Source organism: Salvia splendens, chromosome 15 (assembly GCF_004379255.2).
Source record: "Salvia splendens isolate huo1 chromosome 15, SspV2, whole genome shotgun sequence".
NCBI lineage: Eukaryota > Viridiplantae > Streptophyta > Magnoliopsida > Lamiales > Lamiaceae > Salvia > Salvia splendens.
Genome location: NC_056046.1, coordinates 12,824,185 through 12,844,529, shown reverse-complemented (window position 1 = coordinate 12,844,529; position 20,345 = coordinate 12,824,185). Strand labels below are relative to the sequence as shown.

The 20,345-nt window shown below is 39.5% G+C and overlaps 1 protein-coding gene and 1 pseudogene across 3 annotated transcripts; one reads left to right on the top strand and one right to left on the bottom strand.

The window, feature by feature from the left end:
• Positions 1–487: 487 nt before the first annotated feature.
• LOC121766715 lies at positions 488–4,120 on the bottom strand (annotated as a pseudogene).
• An 11,657-nt stretch (positions 4,121–15,777) lies between these two features.
• Positions 15,778–20,345, top strand: LOC121768594 (protein NLP6-like). Of its 3 annotated transcripts, none has more exons than XM_042165125.1 (6): positions 15,778–16,136; positions 16,504–17,081; positions 17,800–17,847; positions 17,928–18,825; positions 18,951–19,024; positions 19,211–20,345. In XM_042165125.1, exons 1-6 carry the CDS (start codon positions 15,908–15,910, stop codon positions 20,096–20,098), a joined length of 2,715 nt encoding a protein of 904 aa, XP_042021059.1. In that variant the 5' UTR covers positions 15,778–15,907; the 3' UTR covers positions 20,099–20,345. The 3 variants fall into 3 exon arrangements, with proteins under 3 accessions (XP_042021059.1, XP_042021058.1, XP_042021057.1); XM_042165124.1 differs by having other exon boundaries at positions 15,779–16,136; positions 18,951–19,129; XM_042165123.1 differs by having other exon boundaries at positions 15,780–16,136; positions 18,951–20,345.

Here is a 20,345-nt window from a genome sequence, read left to right as displayed (position 1 = left end):
AACCCACTGTCAGTCACCACCGAAGACATACCCCACACAAACACATAATCACAAAGCCTATTCAGCATCTAAAACATTCAAAACGTCCTAAATGCATGTGTTTTCGAAATTATCATGAGTTAGGGTCTTGGGTTACCTTTCCCGGATAGTTCAAACGTAGTTCAAACGCTTTACTTCCTCTTCCGACTCCGATTCACAACGAGAGAGAGTAACACCTTGAAGAATCCAAGATTCGATGAGAGGGAGTGAAAGGAAAAAGGTGAGAACCGAGGGGGAGAAAGAGAGAAGCCTTACCGGTGAGAGAACAACTTCGAGAGAGAGAGAAATGAGCGACGGTGAGAGGGAAAGGTTGAGAGAGAGTAGATAGTTTTTTTTCTATTTTGGATCGGTTGTGAGGAGTGGGGAGAGGTTGAGAAATTAGTGGGAGAGGGGGGGGGGGGGTTTCGAAAAAGAGAGAGGGAGAGGGAGAGAAAACAATTAGTTAATTAGGATGTTTAATTCATTGATTAATTAATTATCCCAACTAACAAATGCTTAGGTAAAAACATATCCACAAAAAAAATAAAATAAACAAAAAAGATTTACCAACCATATTTTAAACAAGATATTCACAAAAATTCAAACCTTACCTAAAAGAATAAAATTCTATATTTTTATTTTTTTTTTCGGATATTACATCGCTTCTTTTCCTGCGTTTCCTGTTCCGCTCACCACCATCACCTTCCGTTGATTGTTCAAATTGGTGACGAGGCATCCTTTTTCTTGGCATCCCGGCATCTCTTCCTTCTTTCTTAGTCACAGTATTGCCCTGTATAGACTCTTGACCACCAGCCTCTCTACCTTTCCTCTGACCAGAAACTTTCATGTTGGAGTTGGACTTGTTCTCGGACGGAGTAACTCTGCTCTTTGCAACTTTTTTAGGACCTTTCTGCCATTTCTTGCTGCCTTCCTCAGCAACCATTCCTTCGCTATGTTTGTTTGCCAGTTCCCCTCTTTTGTTATCGCAAGTCCTCACTGAGGCATCTCCGTCGCTAAACTTGCGTATTCTTGGGTTCGAGTTTCCAACAGAACCCCCTCCGCCTATATGATCATTTTGCCGAAAAATCCTTCTAGTATCATGTGGACCCTGCAGCTGCTGTGCTTGAATCTTTTTCTGCCTGAAGTTTCAGTTTCTGCACGTTATCTAGTGCAAACTTCACAATAGGGCGATGTTCAGGTCCGAAGATTTCTATAAGCCATCAAGAATGCTGTATTAATTTTATTGAGACAAATTGCAAAAGTTTCTGCTCCTTGTTGATAGTATAATTAGCTAGAGAAAGACTGACCAGGGTTATTATTAAGAACTCTCAGGGCCACGAGTGCATGTTGATGCTCTGTCAACTCTAAGAAAGCCACCCCACGTGGACGACTTTTTTCACCTGCTTTTCGGACTTTTGAATCCTTCAAGATCTTTATCTATACTTGCAGAAACAATTAAATAAATAAGTTAATGTCAAATAAACAAATCAAGTCTGTCAACATAACTGCATTAGCTACTAATAACGGCTCCAACCTGTCGAATTACAGGCTTTTGCTTTGTTGCACGAAAATTACTGCTTTCAAAAAAAGCTTTTTCAGATCTCTTTCATTCTTGGTATTTGGCACATTGTATACAATAAGCCTTGTGTCTGATACACGGAAGTTTGGAGATTGAAGCTTAGACATCTTATCTTCGTGCAACCTACAATATGAGACAGCAGCAGGATCATCATAAATGGAAAGACAAAAAAAACTGCCACCACACATGATAGCTCCATCGTAGTAAACTTAAGGAAAGAAAAATAAATTCAAGATAGGGACAACAATCTTTTTTTTTTATTATAGAAGATGCATAACCAACTCTATCAGTGATACTAATCTTTGATATATACATCTGATCTTATGTATTTAAAGGAGTAATTAAGGCCAATTATAATAAAATAGTACTACTAGATGTTTTTCACTCTTTCATAGCCTAACAGGCTTCAGTCACGTAGAAGCAACCTTCAAGTCTGGAAGGTAACAATTTTAACCACAGTTGGTGGAAAAGACAACTTTATTTAATTTATGCCTTTTTCATGTAATCATACAAATGTCCATGCTTCCAAATTTTGGTCTGAACATATTCATAAAAGAGATCGCAACACTTACTTCTTCCTTTTTGTCATATCACTTGCTGAAACTCCTCCTGCAGCAGGCATTCCTTCCATTATATAACCCTCCTGTCGAGAATTGACCAAACGTAAATATGGTTGTTATTACACTTCAGCATATGAGACCTATAGGCGCATTGTTATGTTCTAGATCAACATTCAAAGGCTAATAAGAAGACGATCAATAAGAAAGTAGAAGAATCTGGAGACAACCTTAGCCAGGTATACATTGCGGTGGTCACCATCCTCTTTCTTCGCCTTATCCAGCGCCTTATCATTAGCTGTTTTTTTGTCCAGAGCCTTCAGCACTTTCACTGGTCAGCCTTTAATTAAGATCCCCAGACCAGCTACAGTGTTGGCTGCTTATAGTGCAGCACCAACTGCATCTGTTGTTGTAAACTTGAGAAATCCAGTTCCTCTTGGGCGCCTGCAGAGATGATAAGCTCACATAAACCTTGATTATAGTAAATCATAAAACAAAATGCAAAGTCCTTACTTTGTTACTGGATGAAGAACCAACATAAAAGTCTCCACTTCACCAAATGCAGAAAAACGTTGTTTCACTTCCTCAACAGTGATATCAAAGGGAAGATTGCTAATGAAAATCATTTGCTGCAAACTCTTCTTCTCCTTGAGGGTTTGTTATTTTAGGTTTTTCTTCACTAACACTAGTGGTGGTGGCAACCTGGGTGTTCGATACATCAGATGACTTACTTTCAACTGGCATGGATTTATCAATGTTTTCTTTAGACAGTTCTAAATCATCACCACTAGCAACATTTCCAGAAGATGACGAAATAATGTTCTGAAGTACATTTTTTGTTATCTCTGCCTCTTCTTCAAAATTAATTTCACTTTTATTCTCATTGTCAAAGGAATCAGACTCATCAGCAGAATTATCACCATCCACTTCAGATTTTCTCAACGTTTCTTCATCATCGTTGTAATCTGATTCACTACTGCTTCCATCATCTTCCTCCTCCCCTGCAAAAAATAAATAAATAAATCCCACATTGTATTTAACTTAGTATCCAAATCCAAAATGCCATCTTAACTAGTACCCAAGATAAGGCAATTAACTAAGTGATAAAGTACAAAAAAACTAAAAACAAGATGGAAAATTAAGTGGTGTGGCAGTGGCCAGTGTGCACTATATATAAACAGATAGCTAAACCCACTGCATAAAATTACTAGCAGAATAAAGCACAGGGAAAATAAAAACTCATGGAACATGAGTGTTCAATTGAAAAAAGAGACAAAAGTCAATAAGATAAAGAGCATGAGAAAGCACGGTAGATTCCAAATAGGAGTAAAAGAGAATACCATCTCCTGTTGCGGCAGAAGTATTATTGCCAGATGCATAGATCTTTTTTGAAACAGCCCAATCAACAGCAATTGGTCTTTTACCAATTTTTTTCCCATTTAATTTTGGATGGCCTGCACAAGTAAAATCAAAGATGTAGCAATACTTATCATGCCCTGAAAAGTCTAATGTTCACAGCTGAAATTTAGACGCCAGAAAGTCTGCATGTTATAAATGACACAAATTTATACACTTTTCTACCCTTTCCCAAAATCCGTATATGGCACAAATGTTATCGTATTATTTATCCATGTATGACCCCAAGCACCAGACTATCTTTCCATCAAAACTTACAACAAATCCGTGGAGAATAATAGCAGCAGGCAACAACAACACAGGCTGCATACATCAAGATATCTCTACATTAGGTACATTATTCATCATACAAGCTGAACCTCATGTATTAGGCAAGTTTTATGCTCTCAATCACCAATCTTTAACCTATCCTCTTTCTTTATTTTGGGTTCTTTATCTATAATGCAAAAAAATGACAAGATACATCCTAGGCCAGTTGACCACATTACTGAATAGGAAATTTCATATCAAATTTCTTTCAGTAAAACATACTTTTTCTGCATCTTGCTTTGATGTGAATTTAACAAATGCAAATCCTTTGGATGATCTGTAAAAGGCAAATAGAAGCAAAGAATAAGTAAAACAGTAAATGCAGGTCAAGAGAAGAATAGCTCAATCAAAGAGAGAAATTTTCATAGGAATACCCAGTCCCTGGATTTTGTGGAATAACTACATCCCATACAAATCCTATAGAAAGGGGAAACTTGCGGTCACAGAAATGAAGAACGAAAAAGAGAAAGGAAGAAGCTGAAGTGTTCGGCGTTAGTTTAGGTTTTTGTTTACTCCATATTTAATTAATTAATTGTAGTTGTATAAATTATTAGTATTAATAACTTTTTTTTAATAATTTGTAAATGTACATCATGTAATGATGATTATAATCTTGTAATCAATCAACAAATAAACAACGCATCGGCGGATCTAGGTGGGGTCTAGTGGCCGGAGAATCGCCGGATAATACCCTCCCTCAATTGCCGACCCCACTGCGCCCTCTTGAACTTAACAAAATGGGCCTGCCTCTCACTAATTTAATTAGCCCAGTTTCCAACCTGTAAAACGCCTAAAAGTGTGTACCATAGTTAATTTGGCATAGAATGCAAAAGGTTTTGTGTGTCGGCGAATATTTATTATGAGAGTTTCTTAGAGGTATGTGTAATCTATACTTCTTTTTTTCACAACAGTAATGAATTGATCAATAATTATTATATTTTACTATAATTTAAGTAGATATAATAATTATTGCCTTTACATTTAAGTATTGTTTTAATTATTTTGTTCGTCTTGTCCTTACTCAGGTTAATAACAATTTTTTTTAAAAAAATATCTCGAGTTTCTATTAATGCTTCTAGTGCTAATGTCAAACAAGAAATGGAGAATTGTTTCTCTGTATCTAACACAGACATACTTGAATGTGTGGCATGTTTTAATCCAAAAAATTATTTCTCCAATTTCAATGTTGATAACATAAAATTGTAATTACTCCTATCTCGCATGAAAAAATTTGAATCATTTTCAGAATATAGATTCTCGTAGAGATCAACTATCATGCAATAAACAACTGAGAGAGATATTGACAACTATTTTTAATATAGTAATAATTTTGAATTGTTTTAAAATATTACTCCCCATAAAAGTCAACCATCACACGCTGCTGCATTATAAGATAAAGCTATTTAAATAATAATATATTTTTTAAAAATAATTATTTAACTATTATATTTGATTTACTGCTTTGCCCGACCCCATGATTATCATTTTCTGGATACGCCATTGAGTACGATTCACTACATTCACGCACAAAGGCAAGGCGTTTGTTCCAAATGCAATCAAGAAATCGATTACAACAATCACAAACTCTCAGGCTCACTACTTAATTGAAGAACTCTGCTCGACTGTGAAATACTCACTTAGTTATAACATGGATTACAAAGTGTAACTCTCTAGTTGTTCAGCTGACTTGGGCCTGTTCTCTGGGCTTCGAGATGTGTGGACCATTTATTGGTTGGGCTCTTGGGATCAGCTACAAATACCCAACATTATAACATTAATATTTAATAAGAGTACTATAAGTAAATAAATTAAATAATATGAAATTTGTATATAAATTATGGATAGTGTTGTGGGGTTAATGTCTAATTTAAATAAATATATAGGTAAGATTGAAAAAATATAAAAAGTAGGTAAATATGAAAAAATATAAAAAGTTCGGAGCAAATGGTTGAAGTAAAATTATGATTTGATGTGACATATACTGAAAAATGGATTTGAGTTTGGTGCAAATGGTTGAAAATGGCCTAAGTTGTAGTAAAAAACTCCATCATATGTAACAGTCTCACTGCAGATATCCCATCCTAGGCAACCTTAGTGGCCATTGAATCAAGGATAAGTGATGGATGAAAAAAAATGTGGTGGCCTGGTGGGGCTCTCTCAGGGATGGCTAAGAACCCTTACCTTTCATTTAGGGTGTAGGGTTCTAGTTTTTGCAGTTTGCATGCCATTATACTATAACAAAAATTGATCCAACACACCCTTCACTTTGGACACTGGATGAGGCTTACTCATGCCATGACAAAAGAAGTTACTATTATCGTATATTCTATTTCAATTATTTTATCACGATGTGCACATTTACTATCTTTTGCGGACTTTGATTAGTATATATAATCGTGGGTTGTGTGATCATCTTTAGAGTAAGTAAGATATTATAAGATAAATACTCTGAATGAACTTATTAATTTACAGCTTCGATCCAGCAAGTTGTTTTAAAATTTTATAAACCTATCCAAACAGACTTACTCATCCAATCACCAGATAGGATTGGTCGTTGTTTCATTTACTTGTATAATTCTCTTAATTGAGCATAAAAATTGGCTATGATTAAATTTTTTTATTTAAGTACCTGAAATGAGATGGAATTGAATTCCCAATCGAGCTTGACAAACAACATATTATAAATTTGAAGTAAAATGTGGAAATAATTAACAGGTCAATATCACTACCTTTTAAGTATGAATGACACATACTAAATTTGGTTGACCTTCATTGTTTATTAGTAAGAAATGTATTTATATGGACAGGCACTACTAGATACGGCACGGTAGTGGCATTTGCATCAACTGACTTTTACTTACTTTGTGATCAATCTTTGATTATATAAATAAATAATGGAATCACCCTTCAGAGTCAACCACCCAAATATCCTTGTTTTAACATAGATAACTAAGACAAAAAAGTATATAGATGAATCAATGTGAAGACAAATTAAAAGTCATGTTAGTAATATGAAAAAAAAAACTAGTTGATTGCATCATTAGATTTTTGAGTTGAAGTGAAGCTTGTGCATGTGTTATGCATGGGGATGAATTTCACTATCTGTTGGTTTGATTTCATACTCATTTGTAGTCATAATGGATAATGGTCAATTAGCATTATTTCCCCTTAAAACACTTGCAATTTGTGATCAATATTTCTCCACGATATGGAATTTGGACAAATCTCTCTAGATGAATAATTCTTGGTTTAGACACGTTGGTCCCAACTGCTGGTCCTGTTCCACCTCATTCACTTATTCTTTGGAAGATTTTAGAACACAACTCCTTTGTATGTTTCATAATTTTTATTCGATTTAATATATTGGAACATTATTTATTCAAAGAGAAGTTGTGTGCCAACTTGTAGTCGCCACTCCCACCCATCAACAACCAATATTGTATACTACTATTTATTAATTTTGTACTAGGAAATTATAAATAAATAAGTAAGATATGGGAAAAGGTGAAAGAATAAAAATAGATTGGTTGATAAATTATAAGATGAGTCCAATCCCAACCAAGGAATCTCCAAAACAAGAGGCAAGTTGATGTGGAGAGAGGCGAGTGAACGTTATTAAGTCACCATCAAACATGGGCCATAATATCTCAACAAATATTTCCTTTTGATTCTATCTATATAGTACTCCAGTAGTATAACTTAATTATAGTTTATAGCGACTATATATATATATACACATAACTATTTAATCTCTTATTTAATTTCGACGTCAATCTGTAGATATTTTTGGGGCGCCTCATTTTTCTTCGTAATTATCTCGGGAAGGGATTTATTTGTCTTTTGATCATCCCCCTACCCCAGATGTATCAGTTTTTATATTTAAAGAAGAATTGTGTTGTGTGAATAGATTAGGATCATTTGGAATCCATTATTTTAAAGTGTGATAACTTCTATACCACATTTTTCAATCAAATTGGTTACTCGGAGATGTTTGATAGTATATCACTAAATTCGGCTAGTAATAAGCAACTTTAAAGAAGAATATTAAGATCTTGATTTTGCTCCTTTTTAGAGCATCCGCAACGGTGGCAGTCGTCTCCACCGCCTCCGCGCCGCTGGAACGGATGTGTCTCGCCGCCGCGCCAGCGAGCAGCTGACGTGTCGCGCGGCGATTGGGCAACGGCATAGCCGTTGCCTTTAAATGTTTTTTTTTAATTTAAAATCAGTTTTTAATTAAAAAACCGATAAAAAAATTTCACTTCCCAAAAAAATTATAACCGTTTATTACCGTTTTTTACACTTTTTTAATTTATTTTTTATTTTTTTTCTCCCAAAAAATACACACTTTCATCTATAAATACCATCACTTTCACACCCAAAAATTCACATCAAACTACACAATTCTCATCTTCATTCTCCAATATCCATTCTCATCTTCATTCTCCCATATCCATTTTCATCTTCATTCTCTCATACCCTAACAATGTCCGGCCAAGGCGATGACAACCCGCCCTCTCACGGTTAGAACCCCGAATGGTTTGGTGCACAACTGTTTCCTAGTCCGGAAACGGAATATTCGGCCCCTCCTCTCACCCAAGATTCGGCCGTTCCGGGTGGCTACCGGCCATACCCAATAGACAACCAAGGTGCCTCCGAAGGGCGATACGGGTGGACATCCGGAGCCTAGGCAGACCGCCCCCTCCCAAACTCTGCCGGCTCCTACTCGTAGCGGTGTCCGAACACCGTACACTCCGGCGGAGATGGATAAATTGTTCAAGGCGTACTTCGAAATCTCCGAAGATGTGGCGGTTGGCACAAACCAATCCAGCGATCACTTTTGGTGGCGCGTCTCTCGCCGGTACAATGCAAACCGACCGCCGGGAACGATCGAGCGCAATGAGAGTATGGTGCGCAACTGCATCGGCCGAGCCAACGAAGAAATTGGCAAGTTCAATGGCTATTTCCTCCAGGAGTCGCGGAATGCCGAGAGCGGCCGGAGTGAAGTCGACATCATCATTGCCGCGCTGAGCACCTACCAATCCTTGAACGGTAAGTCGTTCAAGTACCTCAACGTTTGGCAGGAAACGCGGTTCCACCCGAGGTATATGGGAGGCGTAACATCCTCCTCGAGCGGCTCCTCCAAATGGTCAAGGTCGGTATCCCTATCCGACTCCGGCTCCGAAGAAGTGGCTAGCCAACTCGTCGGAGCTAACTTGGGTAGCCCCGACGCCGGACCAAGCGGTTCCCAACGCCGACCGCAAGGAAGGAATAAGGCGGCTGCCGACCGCCGGCGCTCCGCGACTCCATCGGCCCCCGCCCCCGAACCCGCACCCTATGTTCCACCTCCACCTCGAACAACTCGTTGTGGGCCCTTTTGGCCCAACTCAATATGGCCGATAGGTCAACTATGACCCCCACGCAACTTCAAACGCACGAGGACATGATATTGGGTCTCAAAAAACAATTGGGGTTGGTGCCGCCGGATGCGTAGTCTTCCTCGGGTAATATTAGCCAATAATCATGTAATTTTTAATTTTTAGGAGTTTAATTATGTAAATTTTAATTTTTAGTATTTTAATTATGTAATTTTTAATTTTTAGGATTTTAATTATGTAATTTTTTATTTTTAGGATTTTAATTATGTCTTTTTTATTTTATTTGTAATTTGTAATATTTATTGTGGTTTTTTTAATGAATTTTAGTATTATGGAAATGTTTTTGTGTAATTGAATTTTAAATTAATTGTGCTCGTCCTTGCGGAAGAGCACAGCTGTGGGTGTTGTGCTCTTGCCAGAGAGCAGACAGAAAAAGTGGGGTCGGGCTCACAACCGTGCCGCTGGCAAGAGCACGGTTGTGGATGTTCTTAGAGCATCTCCAATGGCGGACGTCCGGTCGGACGTTGCGACGGGCGACCGGGACGTCCGCCATTGTGGCGTTTAGGGTCGGATACGGACGTCCCGTTAGGACGTCGGGTGTCCTCGGACGTCGGCGCGACGGGCGGGCGGACGTCCGCCATTGTAGCGTCCAGTCGGACGTCCCGTTTTTAATTTTTTTTTAAACTCTATATATACGGCTCGTCGAATTTTATTTCATTCGCACCACTTGTGTTAACAAGTTACTCTCTCTACATCTCTAATTTCAAGTATATCTAGAATGTCTAGTGAAAGTGATAGCGAGAATGAGTTGGAGGTCGTTGTTGAAGGTGCGATAGAGAGGCTGCTACAACAGAGGTTGCAGCGGCGGCAGCAGGCGGCGGTACCTCGGCCGATCCATCGTCGAACTCAAGTACCCCGTGACCACATTGCTGCACATATTCGGTTGTATGCGGACTACTTCGCTCCGAAACCGCGTTTTGGGGAAGCCTTATTCCGGCGACGCTTTAGGATGCATCGTCCGCTGTTTCTGCACATCGTGGGTGCTTTAGAGAGAAGATACCTGTATTTTAGGATCAGAGAGGATGCAGCTGGCAAACCCGGACTCACGCCCTTGCAGAAGTGCACTGTCGCAATCAGACAATTGGCGTATGGAGGCGCGACCGACATGTTTGACGAGTACCTCCACATTGGCGAGTCGACAGCCGTCGAGTGTCAGCAGAATTTTTGCGCGGGCGTGAGAGCGATATTCGGGGAGCGGTATCTTCGGAGTCCGAGCCCCGAAGACTGCCAGATGCTGATAGATATGCATGGGTCGGTGCACGGGTTCCCTGGGATGTTGGGCAGCATAGATTGTATGCATTGGGAGTGGAAGAACTGCCCCGCCGCCTGGAAGGGGATGTACACTACCGGCTTCAAAGCCAAGCATCCCACGATGATCCTTGAAGCTGTAGCTGACTACCGGTTGTAGATATGGCATGCTTATTTTGGAGTCGCCGGGTCCAACAACGACATCAACGTTCTCCAGTCGTCGCCCCTGTTCAACGCTCAGTGCAATGGCGTTGGTCCCGCCATCAGTTTCGTCGCCAACGGCAACCAGCATAATATGGGGTACTATTTGGCGGATGAGATATACCCAAACTGGCCCGTCTTTGTGAAGTCAATCAAGCATCCGTTCGGACAAAAGAAGACATACTTTGCGAGCCGTCAGGAAGCAGCGCGCAAGGATGTGGAGCGGGCATTTGGTGTGCTCCAGAGTCGGTGGGCGGTTGTGAAGGGTCCTGCACGGCAGTGGTATATTCCCAACATCGGCGATATCATGTACGCATGTATCATAATGCACAACATGATTGTCGAAAATGAAGCTGCGGAACTGACTCAGTGGACCAACGAAGATGATATGGGTGCAGGTCCAAGTCACGGCGTGGCCACCGCGAATGTGAATATGGGGGTACCTCATGGAGAGGTCGCGCGGCTGCGTGCATTTGCCGACATGCGGCAAACAGATGCCCATGTTCGACTTCAGCAGGATATCATCGAAGAGGTTTGGACTCGGAGGGGTTGACGTGATAATGTATGAAGTTTTTTTTTATTAGTATGCAATTTTTTTTTTCGAATCATGTATGTTTTTTCCGATGAAGTTGTTAATTTTTCCGATGAAGTTGTTAATTTTTCCCGTAATTTTTTCGAATAATGTATGAGGTTTGGACTCGGAGGGGTTGACGTCAAATTTTATTTCCTTAAATGTAAATTGTTTTATTTGTAAATGTATGATTTTTTTAATTGCGGGATGTCCTAGTGGGAAGGGCGGACATAGGAGGGGATGTCCTAGTGACGTGGCAGTGGGATGGGAAGTCCTAGTGACGTGGCAGGAGGTGTTTTTGGGATGTCCTAGTGGGATGTCCGCCCACTGGAGATGCTCTTATACTTTCATTTATGAACATAGTTGACTTGTGAGTCTTGTGACTTTTGATTCTAGCACGAGACCTATCAAATTGGTGCATCGGAGGATTTATAACATAAATTTTGTTTTAGAGAGGGAACTATTAGGTGAAAATGGGTTCTAGTTTGAAGTGAATAAACGAGAGATGAAGAAGGTTTTTTTTTTACTTCGATGAGAAAAAAAATTGTAATATTGCGACTTAAGTTTTGAAAAATATCTTAAATTACTTCGTTTGACGTCTTCTATTTTATTTTTTTTCCTGCAAATCGAGGGAAGCGATCATGACATTATTGGCAAATCTTAAGAAAAGAATTAAGGTCCTTCTCTTTTATAAGAGTGAATGATAGTACTATTTTAACATGAACTCACTATCTAAACTCTGATATTAATATTCTCTTTCATTGCAATACTATTATTTAAATATGTGTTGTCAATGCACAATTGTGAGAACCAGGGTTAGCAATATCTTTTTAATTAAGTGGTCCATCTCCCATGTATACATTTTATTAGCGAAAAAATCACCATCAAATTATGTAATTTAATGGGCATGATTAAAGTAGGTTTAAACTTTCATTTATTTATGAAACCAGTCAAGCAAACCAAGTTTCCTAAACACATTAACATAAAATATAACATAACAAAGCTCTAATCTATTTTCCTTTATCCACCCACTTGCACTTGCAGTACATATAATAAAAACTTATATAAATTTCTATTAATAATTGCACAGTTGATTGAATTATTACTCAGATAAAAACAAGGAAGCAAAGCATAAGGGGCCTCCCACTCAGAAAAAAATACCTCCCTCATTTATTTTCTAATAAATGAATTATTTAGCTTTGTCCGATCAATTTCATAATAAATTTACTTTTCTATGACTCTCATTTCTTTAAAATTAAGATTTTACAAAGTTATAATAATGTAAGTTTATTTTTATAAAATAGTACTATAATTATACATTTGAGGTGGATACATGTGTATGCGTCTGCACTATAAGAGCATCCACATCCGTGCTTTTTGGCAAGAGCATGGATGTCGGCCCGTACCCACTTTTATTCATTTTTTACTCCATGCTCTTACGCAAGAGCACACCACCTACATTCATGCTTTTCCACAAGAGCATGCTCAAGGGTCTCACAATTCTATTATTCAATTTAAATACTTCAATTACTAAAAACATTTCTACAATATTAAAATGCATTAAAAATACCCGAAATACTATTACAAATTACTAAAAAATTAAAAATTACGTAATTAAAATCCTAAAAATTAAAAAATATATAATTAAATTCATAATAAAAAAATTGAAGTATGAATGAGAGATAATTTGATGTAAAGAATGGATGATGAATGTGGGTATTTATAGATGACTATATTTTTGGGAATCCGAAAATATATTTTTTTTAAATCAACAAAATTTGAAAAAAGGTAAAAAAACGACTATATTTTTGGGAATCCGAAAATATTTTTTTTCTTTTTTCGGGATTATTTTCAATTTTTTATGATTTAAAAAAATACATTTAATGGAATAAAAACAAGTCCAAGTAGAATGCGCCACGTAGGCGTGCTCTTCGGCACGGCCGTGCCGTCGGCAAGAGCACAACGGTGAGCATAGACGTGCTCTTGCCGACGGTACTGCGTGCGGCTACTCTTCCGCCAGAGCACCGCTGCGGATGCTCTAATGTTCTAAATAATAAAGATGGTAAAATTAATATAAATGAAAATGTTCTAAATAATACTCCCTCCGTCCCCCAAAATTAGTCCCGGTTTGACCGGGCACGAGTTTTAAGGAGTTGTTTGACTTTGTATTAAATGAAAGAGTGTAGTGGAGTTTGGGTCCCACATGGATGCATTTCTTTTATTTTGTTTAAATGAGGTGTGATTAAATATACTCCCTTACATCCAAATAGAATAATGCATTTGACCTAAAACTAAATATACTCCCTAACACCCATCAGCCAACACCCCCCCTTTAATTCACATTTTATTTTCTTCCCCAATTCCTCAAAATTTCCCAGACGAAACCCTAGCTCTTCGATCGGCGCCCCTTTTCCCGGCGACTTAGCGGACGCACGGTGGAGATTCCGGCCCCCTTGTCGCCGGTCCTCCTCTCTCTCGGATTTTCTCTCCAAACCAGCCAGCTCGGACCTTCCCAACCTCTGGCCTACCGTCGAAAACTCGGAGGCAGCGGCGCCGACTCTTGCTCCTCTCTCTCCTCCGGCGTGTTCGCGACCGTCGTTCCTTTCTCCGGCGTGGTCACTGCTGTTTCACAGTAGCCGCCGCGTTTTCTCCACTTTTCCTCCGTTGTTACCCCCGACTGCTTGGTCGGGGAAGGCGTCGATTTTCTACCTCGCAGGGCGGTGGGTGGTTGTGCATTGGTGAAGGAGGCGGTGGGTGGTTGTGTAGAGTGAAGGCGTCGGTGGAGTAATGAGGGAGGCGAAAGGGTGGAATGCAAAATGCATCACTCGATTGTAATTGAGAGGGGCAAAGTGCAAATAACAAGAATGTGGAGGACTAAATAGATATGTCTATTTTTAGTAAGTTTGAAGTGGGATAAATTTTCAGGGACGGACCTAAATGGTAAATTGGGACAAATTTTCAAGGACGGAGGGAGTAATTGAGACTTGTGCCCACGTACAGAGTTTTTGTGCTTATACTTTCTCACTAACTATGTATAGCAATATACAGAAAAAAGACTACTATTAAAAGACACCAATTACTAGGATATGAAAAGCTAGAAATGGCTTTTTGTACGTTATTGCCGGTGTCTGGAGAATTATGTTTCTGACATGAGCAACATTATACTATGATATAGGTAGAGCGCAGTTGGTTTCGGAGGGACAGATTTTTGTATGATTGGCTAAGGATCAAATCTCATTACTGTCGTGTAGTTGCAACACCTCTCAGACACAATTGTAAGGTCACAGCGTACCATGATTTAACACCCTTGCAATACCTCCCAGGCACAAGTGTGAGGCCCCTTAGCGGGTCACTGCGTACCCTGATTTAACACCCTGTAACACATCTCAGGCACAAGTGTGAGGCCCCTTAGAGGATACGCAGCCCCTTAGCGGGTCACTGCGTACCCTGATTTAACACCCCTCACAATACTGTCGGACCGGCCCTGCGATACCTCTCAGGCACAAGTGTGAGGCCTCTTAGAGGGTACGAAACCCCTTAGCGGGTCACTGCGTATCCTGATTTAACACCCCTCACAATACTGTCGGACCGGAATGTGTGGGGGCCTTGGATAGGTAGAGGATTTAACAAAAAAAACTCTATTTGTACAAAATTCAGTTTAGATTTAATTTAATGTTTTACGATTACAATGACAATATATATACATCCCCTACATATTTCATGTGACCTTAATTCCGGTATATTTTATGCTTCCTTATTGACAATATTTCAGCAGTCACGGGCTTCCTTGATGTATACAAAATAATTTGATGTATTATAATCATCAAATTAGAAAATACGGTTGGCTTTATATGAAATATTATGAGACGACCCATTTTCCAAATGTAGATAATTTAGTGAACATATTTTGTTAGGAAACATGAACTTGCATTTAGTGGACACCGAACTCGCACACGCACAAAAAAGAAAAAAGATCTTTTCATTTTTTCTTCATTGTTTAATTAAGCTGCAGTTTAAACATGAACCCTAACCGTATGGGCAATTCTTACGTACAGCACGCCTACCAATACTCCCTCGATTCCTCACAAAATTACAAAACTAATCCAAATTCAATTTTGCCACCATTTTGTAAAACAGTTTGACGAATACTATATTTTACCCTCATTTTCCCAAAATTAGTTTACAGCCTTTCTTCCATTCTTTTAAAAGTTAGTTACGGAAGATAAAAAACAATATTATCCAAAAGAAACTCAAATAGGACTGACTTTTCTAGTAGCAAAATTTAATAGTGAGTAATTACATTATCCATAAACTAATTTCGTAAATCAAAATCATGGAAAGATCCAAAAATAAATAAAATTGCAATTAAAAATATAGAAATGGTGGGAAAGAGAAGAGTGGGGCCGGGCCGGAGAGGGCGTGGAACAGGGGAACAATTCCCCATTGTTTATCCCTGAGCAAGTAGAGTAGAGAGAGAGAGAGAGACGACTATTTACTATAGATTCCCCCAATATTTGCTAAATGGAGCTGGAATCACCATTTCACCATCTCTCTCTCTCCTCCACTCATCAATATGCCCCAACATGACTCCTCCCGCCGCCCTCCTCACCCCCCGGACCTCCTCATGGATCTCGATCTCGATCTCGACGCCTCCTGGCCCTTGGATCACATCTTCGCCGCCCCTCCCTTCCTCCTCTCCACCTCCGACCAGCCCTGCTCCCCTCTCTGGGCCTTTTCCGATGACAATAACACCGTCGCTGCTCCCGCTTTTCGCTTCTCCGACTCCTCCAAGATCTTCTCCTGTACCGATTCTTCTGCTTAACTCATTTTCATTTACATACTTGACTCCATCTTGTATTGCACCCAAAACGCCTTTAATTCTTCTGATTTGATATCTTATGTAGATAATTACTACTTATGTTTTATTTGGATTTTACTTAACTGACTTATAAATGAGAAAGTTTACTTTTCGATTGGAGCTTCACACTGCCTTGTTCTAATGGCAATTCAAAAGCTGCTGTAGTGGCTGTTTCATAATTTATTGTTCTTCAATTCATGAATCGAGAAAAATACTTATGAAATTACTTCTGTATTAGAGTAGATTGCTCGACTTACCCTGTGTTTTTTGGGGGGAAATGTTTTAGTTAATGATTGCGCCTTTCTGTACAGATTCTGGTAATCCCGATGCAGCAACCGAAGGTGCACATGAAAATTATGACAAGAAAAAGCTGCCTACTCCATTGATGGGGTTGGTGCCTATTGACAATCCGGATGGATCTTGCATAATAAAGCAAAGGATGACTCAGGCTCTTCGCTATTTCAAGGATTTGACTGAGCAGCATGTTTTGGCTCAGGTTTGGGCGCCAGTCAAGAATGGTAGCCGATATGTTCTAACTACTTCAGGCCAACCTTTTGTACTTGACCCCAATAGTAATGGACTCCATCAGTATAGATTGGTTTCTCTGTCGTATATGTTCTCAGTGGACGGAGATACTGACGGGGACCTCGGACTTCCAGGACGTGTGTTTCGGCAAAAGTTGCCGGAATGGACACCAAATGTCCAGTATTATACCAGCAAAGAATTTCCTCGCCTTAGCCATGCTTTAAATTACAATGTCAGAGGAACTTTAGCTTTGCCAGTATTTGAGCCTTCTGGGCAGTCTTGTGTAGGTGTTCTAGAACTTATAATGACATCCCAGAAGATTAACTATGCTCCAGAGGTGGATAAAGTCTGCAAGGCACTTGAGGTTAGTTTGTGTTCCCTCCCTCAGTAGATGTACTTTTTGAAGCTCACTTTGTTGCCATCATGATTATTATTTTCATCCATGAGCTTTTATTATTTTTTGCTCTTCAGTTGATATTCCTTGCTGTAAGTTGCTTCTATTTTTTCGTAGTTATTTCTGGTAGGGGCTTCCATTCAATGCTCATTACTGTAAAATTAATTAAGGTATATGATGTCTGCATTTACGTGACTTTTATACCAAATCTGCAAGAGACCAGAGCAGAACCTGCTTAGTACTTCTATATAAATACTGGAGTTGATTCCCATGGTCTTCTATACCCTTGCATAAATTGTTTGATGTACATGCCCCTCTGATATGTTGTTAGCAGTCTACCGAAAATTTACATGTGTATGATGATCATTCTATTACCTATTTAGATAGAAGATCCACATTCTCTTAGAATTTGATATCTGGAACCAATAAGTTCATGGGCCTTAAGACTCCTAGTCGGTGATTTTTCTTTTAAGCCCATTTACTGTTTGTAAGCTAAACTAGGCTGATGAGATTCATGATGAAAACTGTTGCTGTAAAGACGATGTATGTTAGGGTCTTAGACATTGCTTCTGCTAAAAGGTTTTTGAAGTTATTTTACTTCTTGGTTTCCTAAATCCCTAGTGTGTTACCACAAATTTTGTCATGAGTACATGGATTCCTTCATAACGCGAATTTAGTTCTTCTGCAGGCAGTAAATCTGAAAAGCTCAGAGATATTGGATCATCAAAGTACACAGGTAAATAAGGCTGTTCTTTTTAAGATTACATATAACTATCTCTGTGAGTACTTTATGTATACATCATTCTTGTATACCAGATATGTAATGAAGGTCGCCAGAATGCATTGGCAGAAATACTGGAGATAATCACAGTGGTATGTGAAACTCACACACTACCGCTAGCTCAGACTTGGGTTCCATGCAGGCATCGCAGCATACTAGCAAATGGTGGTGGGTTTAAGAAAAGCTGCAGTAGCTTTGATGGGAGCTGCATGGGACAGGTTTGCATGTCAACAACTGATGTAGCATTCTATGTGGTGGATGCGAACATGTGGGGTTTCCGAGACGCCTGTGCTGAGCATCACTTGCAAAAGGGGCAGGGTGTTTCTGGGAGGGCATTTGAATCCCTTAATTCATGTTTTTGTCATGATATTACGGAGTTTTGCAAGACCGAGTACCCACTAGTTCATTATGCTCGCATGTTTGGGTTGAAAAGTAGTTTTGCAATTTGTTTACAAAGTAATCATACTGGAAATGACGACTATGTTCTAGAATTTTTCCTTCCCCGTAATGTTGAAAGCTATGAGGACCAGCAGACCTTGTTGAACTCCCTTTTAGTGACAGTGAAACAGCATTTTGGAAGCCTAAGGGTTGCTTCAGGAAAAGACCTTGACCATGAGTGGATGTCCATTGAGATCATCAAGGCTTCCATGGATGAAAAGCTTCATATGAGGCCTGATTTTGCAGCTACATCACCACCTAGGCCTCCTTCTGTACAGAACGGGCAGTTATTGATGGGTGAATTTAGTGGTGTAAATGTTAAAGGGAATGCAAGTAGCCCTACTGAAAAACAGAATGGTGCATCTGTTGCTGAAGCAAAAGATGTAGGCAAGAAGCCTGAGAGAAAGCGGGGTAAGGCAGAGAAAACAATTAGCTTAGAAGTTCTGCAGCAATATTTTGCTGGTAGTCTTAAGGATGCAGCGAAGAGTCTTGGTGGTATGCACATCTCTCTAAACCCGTTTCTTTAATTTTTCTATCTGTGATACGTATTATATACCTCTTGTGTTTGTACTGGCTGAAATTCAATGAACCTTTTTCACTTACACATTGTTTCTCTACAGTTTGCCCTACTACAATGAAGCGTATTTGTAGGCAGCATGGAATCTCTCGCTGGCCTTCCCGCAAGATAAATAAGGTTAATCGTTCTCTTTCCAAGCTAAAGCGTGTAATTGAATCTGTACAAGGTGGTGAAGGAACGTTCAGTTTGACTTCTTTGGCTACAAGTTCTATTCCTGTTACGGTTGGTCCAATTTCTTGGGCACCAAATATGAATGGAACCAACCAGCAAAGCTCACCTGGCTCTGGACCATGTGAATTTCAGGAAGAGAAGAAAGAGGTTGCTACTAAGTCCCATGGAGCTGATGAACAACAGGCAGAGGCCTCAAATCATTTTGTTGGAGAAAGGAACACAAAATATGAGAAACTCTCTCCTAATGGAGGCGGGATTGTGGCAGGTGAGGGCTCGCACCGATCAAGAACTGGGAGTGGATCGAGAGAAGAGAGCACGGGAACACCTACTTCCCAAGGTTCATGTCAAGGTAGCCCTTGTCTCAGAAATGAGACCTCCCCCCAAAATGATCCAGTAGTTTCACCTATGGATCAGCACCGCATAAAACTAGGAGGCTCAGACGAAGGGGTGTGTCAACAAACAAGAGAAATTAATCTATCTTCCGCATTCCCAATCCCGGGTAATTTTATACCACCACCCGATGGGACATTCAGAGCAATGCTGGTTGAGGATGCGGGAAGTTCACATGATCTGCGGAATTTGTGCCCGGCTGGTGAACCGCTATTTGAAGAGCACGTCACAGAGTACAGTTGGACAAGACCAACTCTTCCCGATCCCATGCCGAAGGACTGCATGGTCACTCCAGCCGAGGAACGCATGCCACGGTTTTCTGCAAGGCCAGAAGTGAAAACAATCACCATAAAAGCCACATACAGAGAAGACATCATCAGATTCCGCCTTGCAATAGATTCCGGTATTGTCAAGTTAAAAGAAGAAGTGGCGAAGAGATTCAAATTAGAGCTTGGCACTTTTGATATAAAATATCTTGATGACGATCACGAGTGGGTCCTAATCGCATGCGACGCTGATTTGCTGGAATGCTTCGATGTATCAGGATCATCTGGTGGCAATATTATCAGGCTATTGGTGCATGACATTATGGCCAATCTTGGGAGCTCTTGTGAAAGCTCAGGTGAATGACAAGAATATTAGAAGTATTAATCAGGTATGGTAAGTTATGATAGAAAATTCTTGTTGTGTTAGGATAATTCATGTGTAATTGTAAATTTAGTTTATTTTGGGCAGCCTTTTCAGTTTGCCAGAGAGTTTTTTGTAGTACATGCTGTGGGGTTTGGTAGAATAACTCTTTCTGCTCACATCCTTTGATAAAAGCCTGTGAATATTAATGTCACACCTTTCTAGCTGTACAAGTGTAAAATTTGCGGTA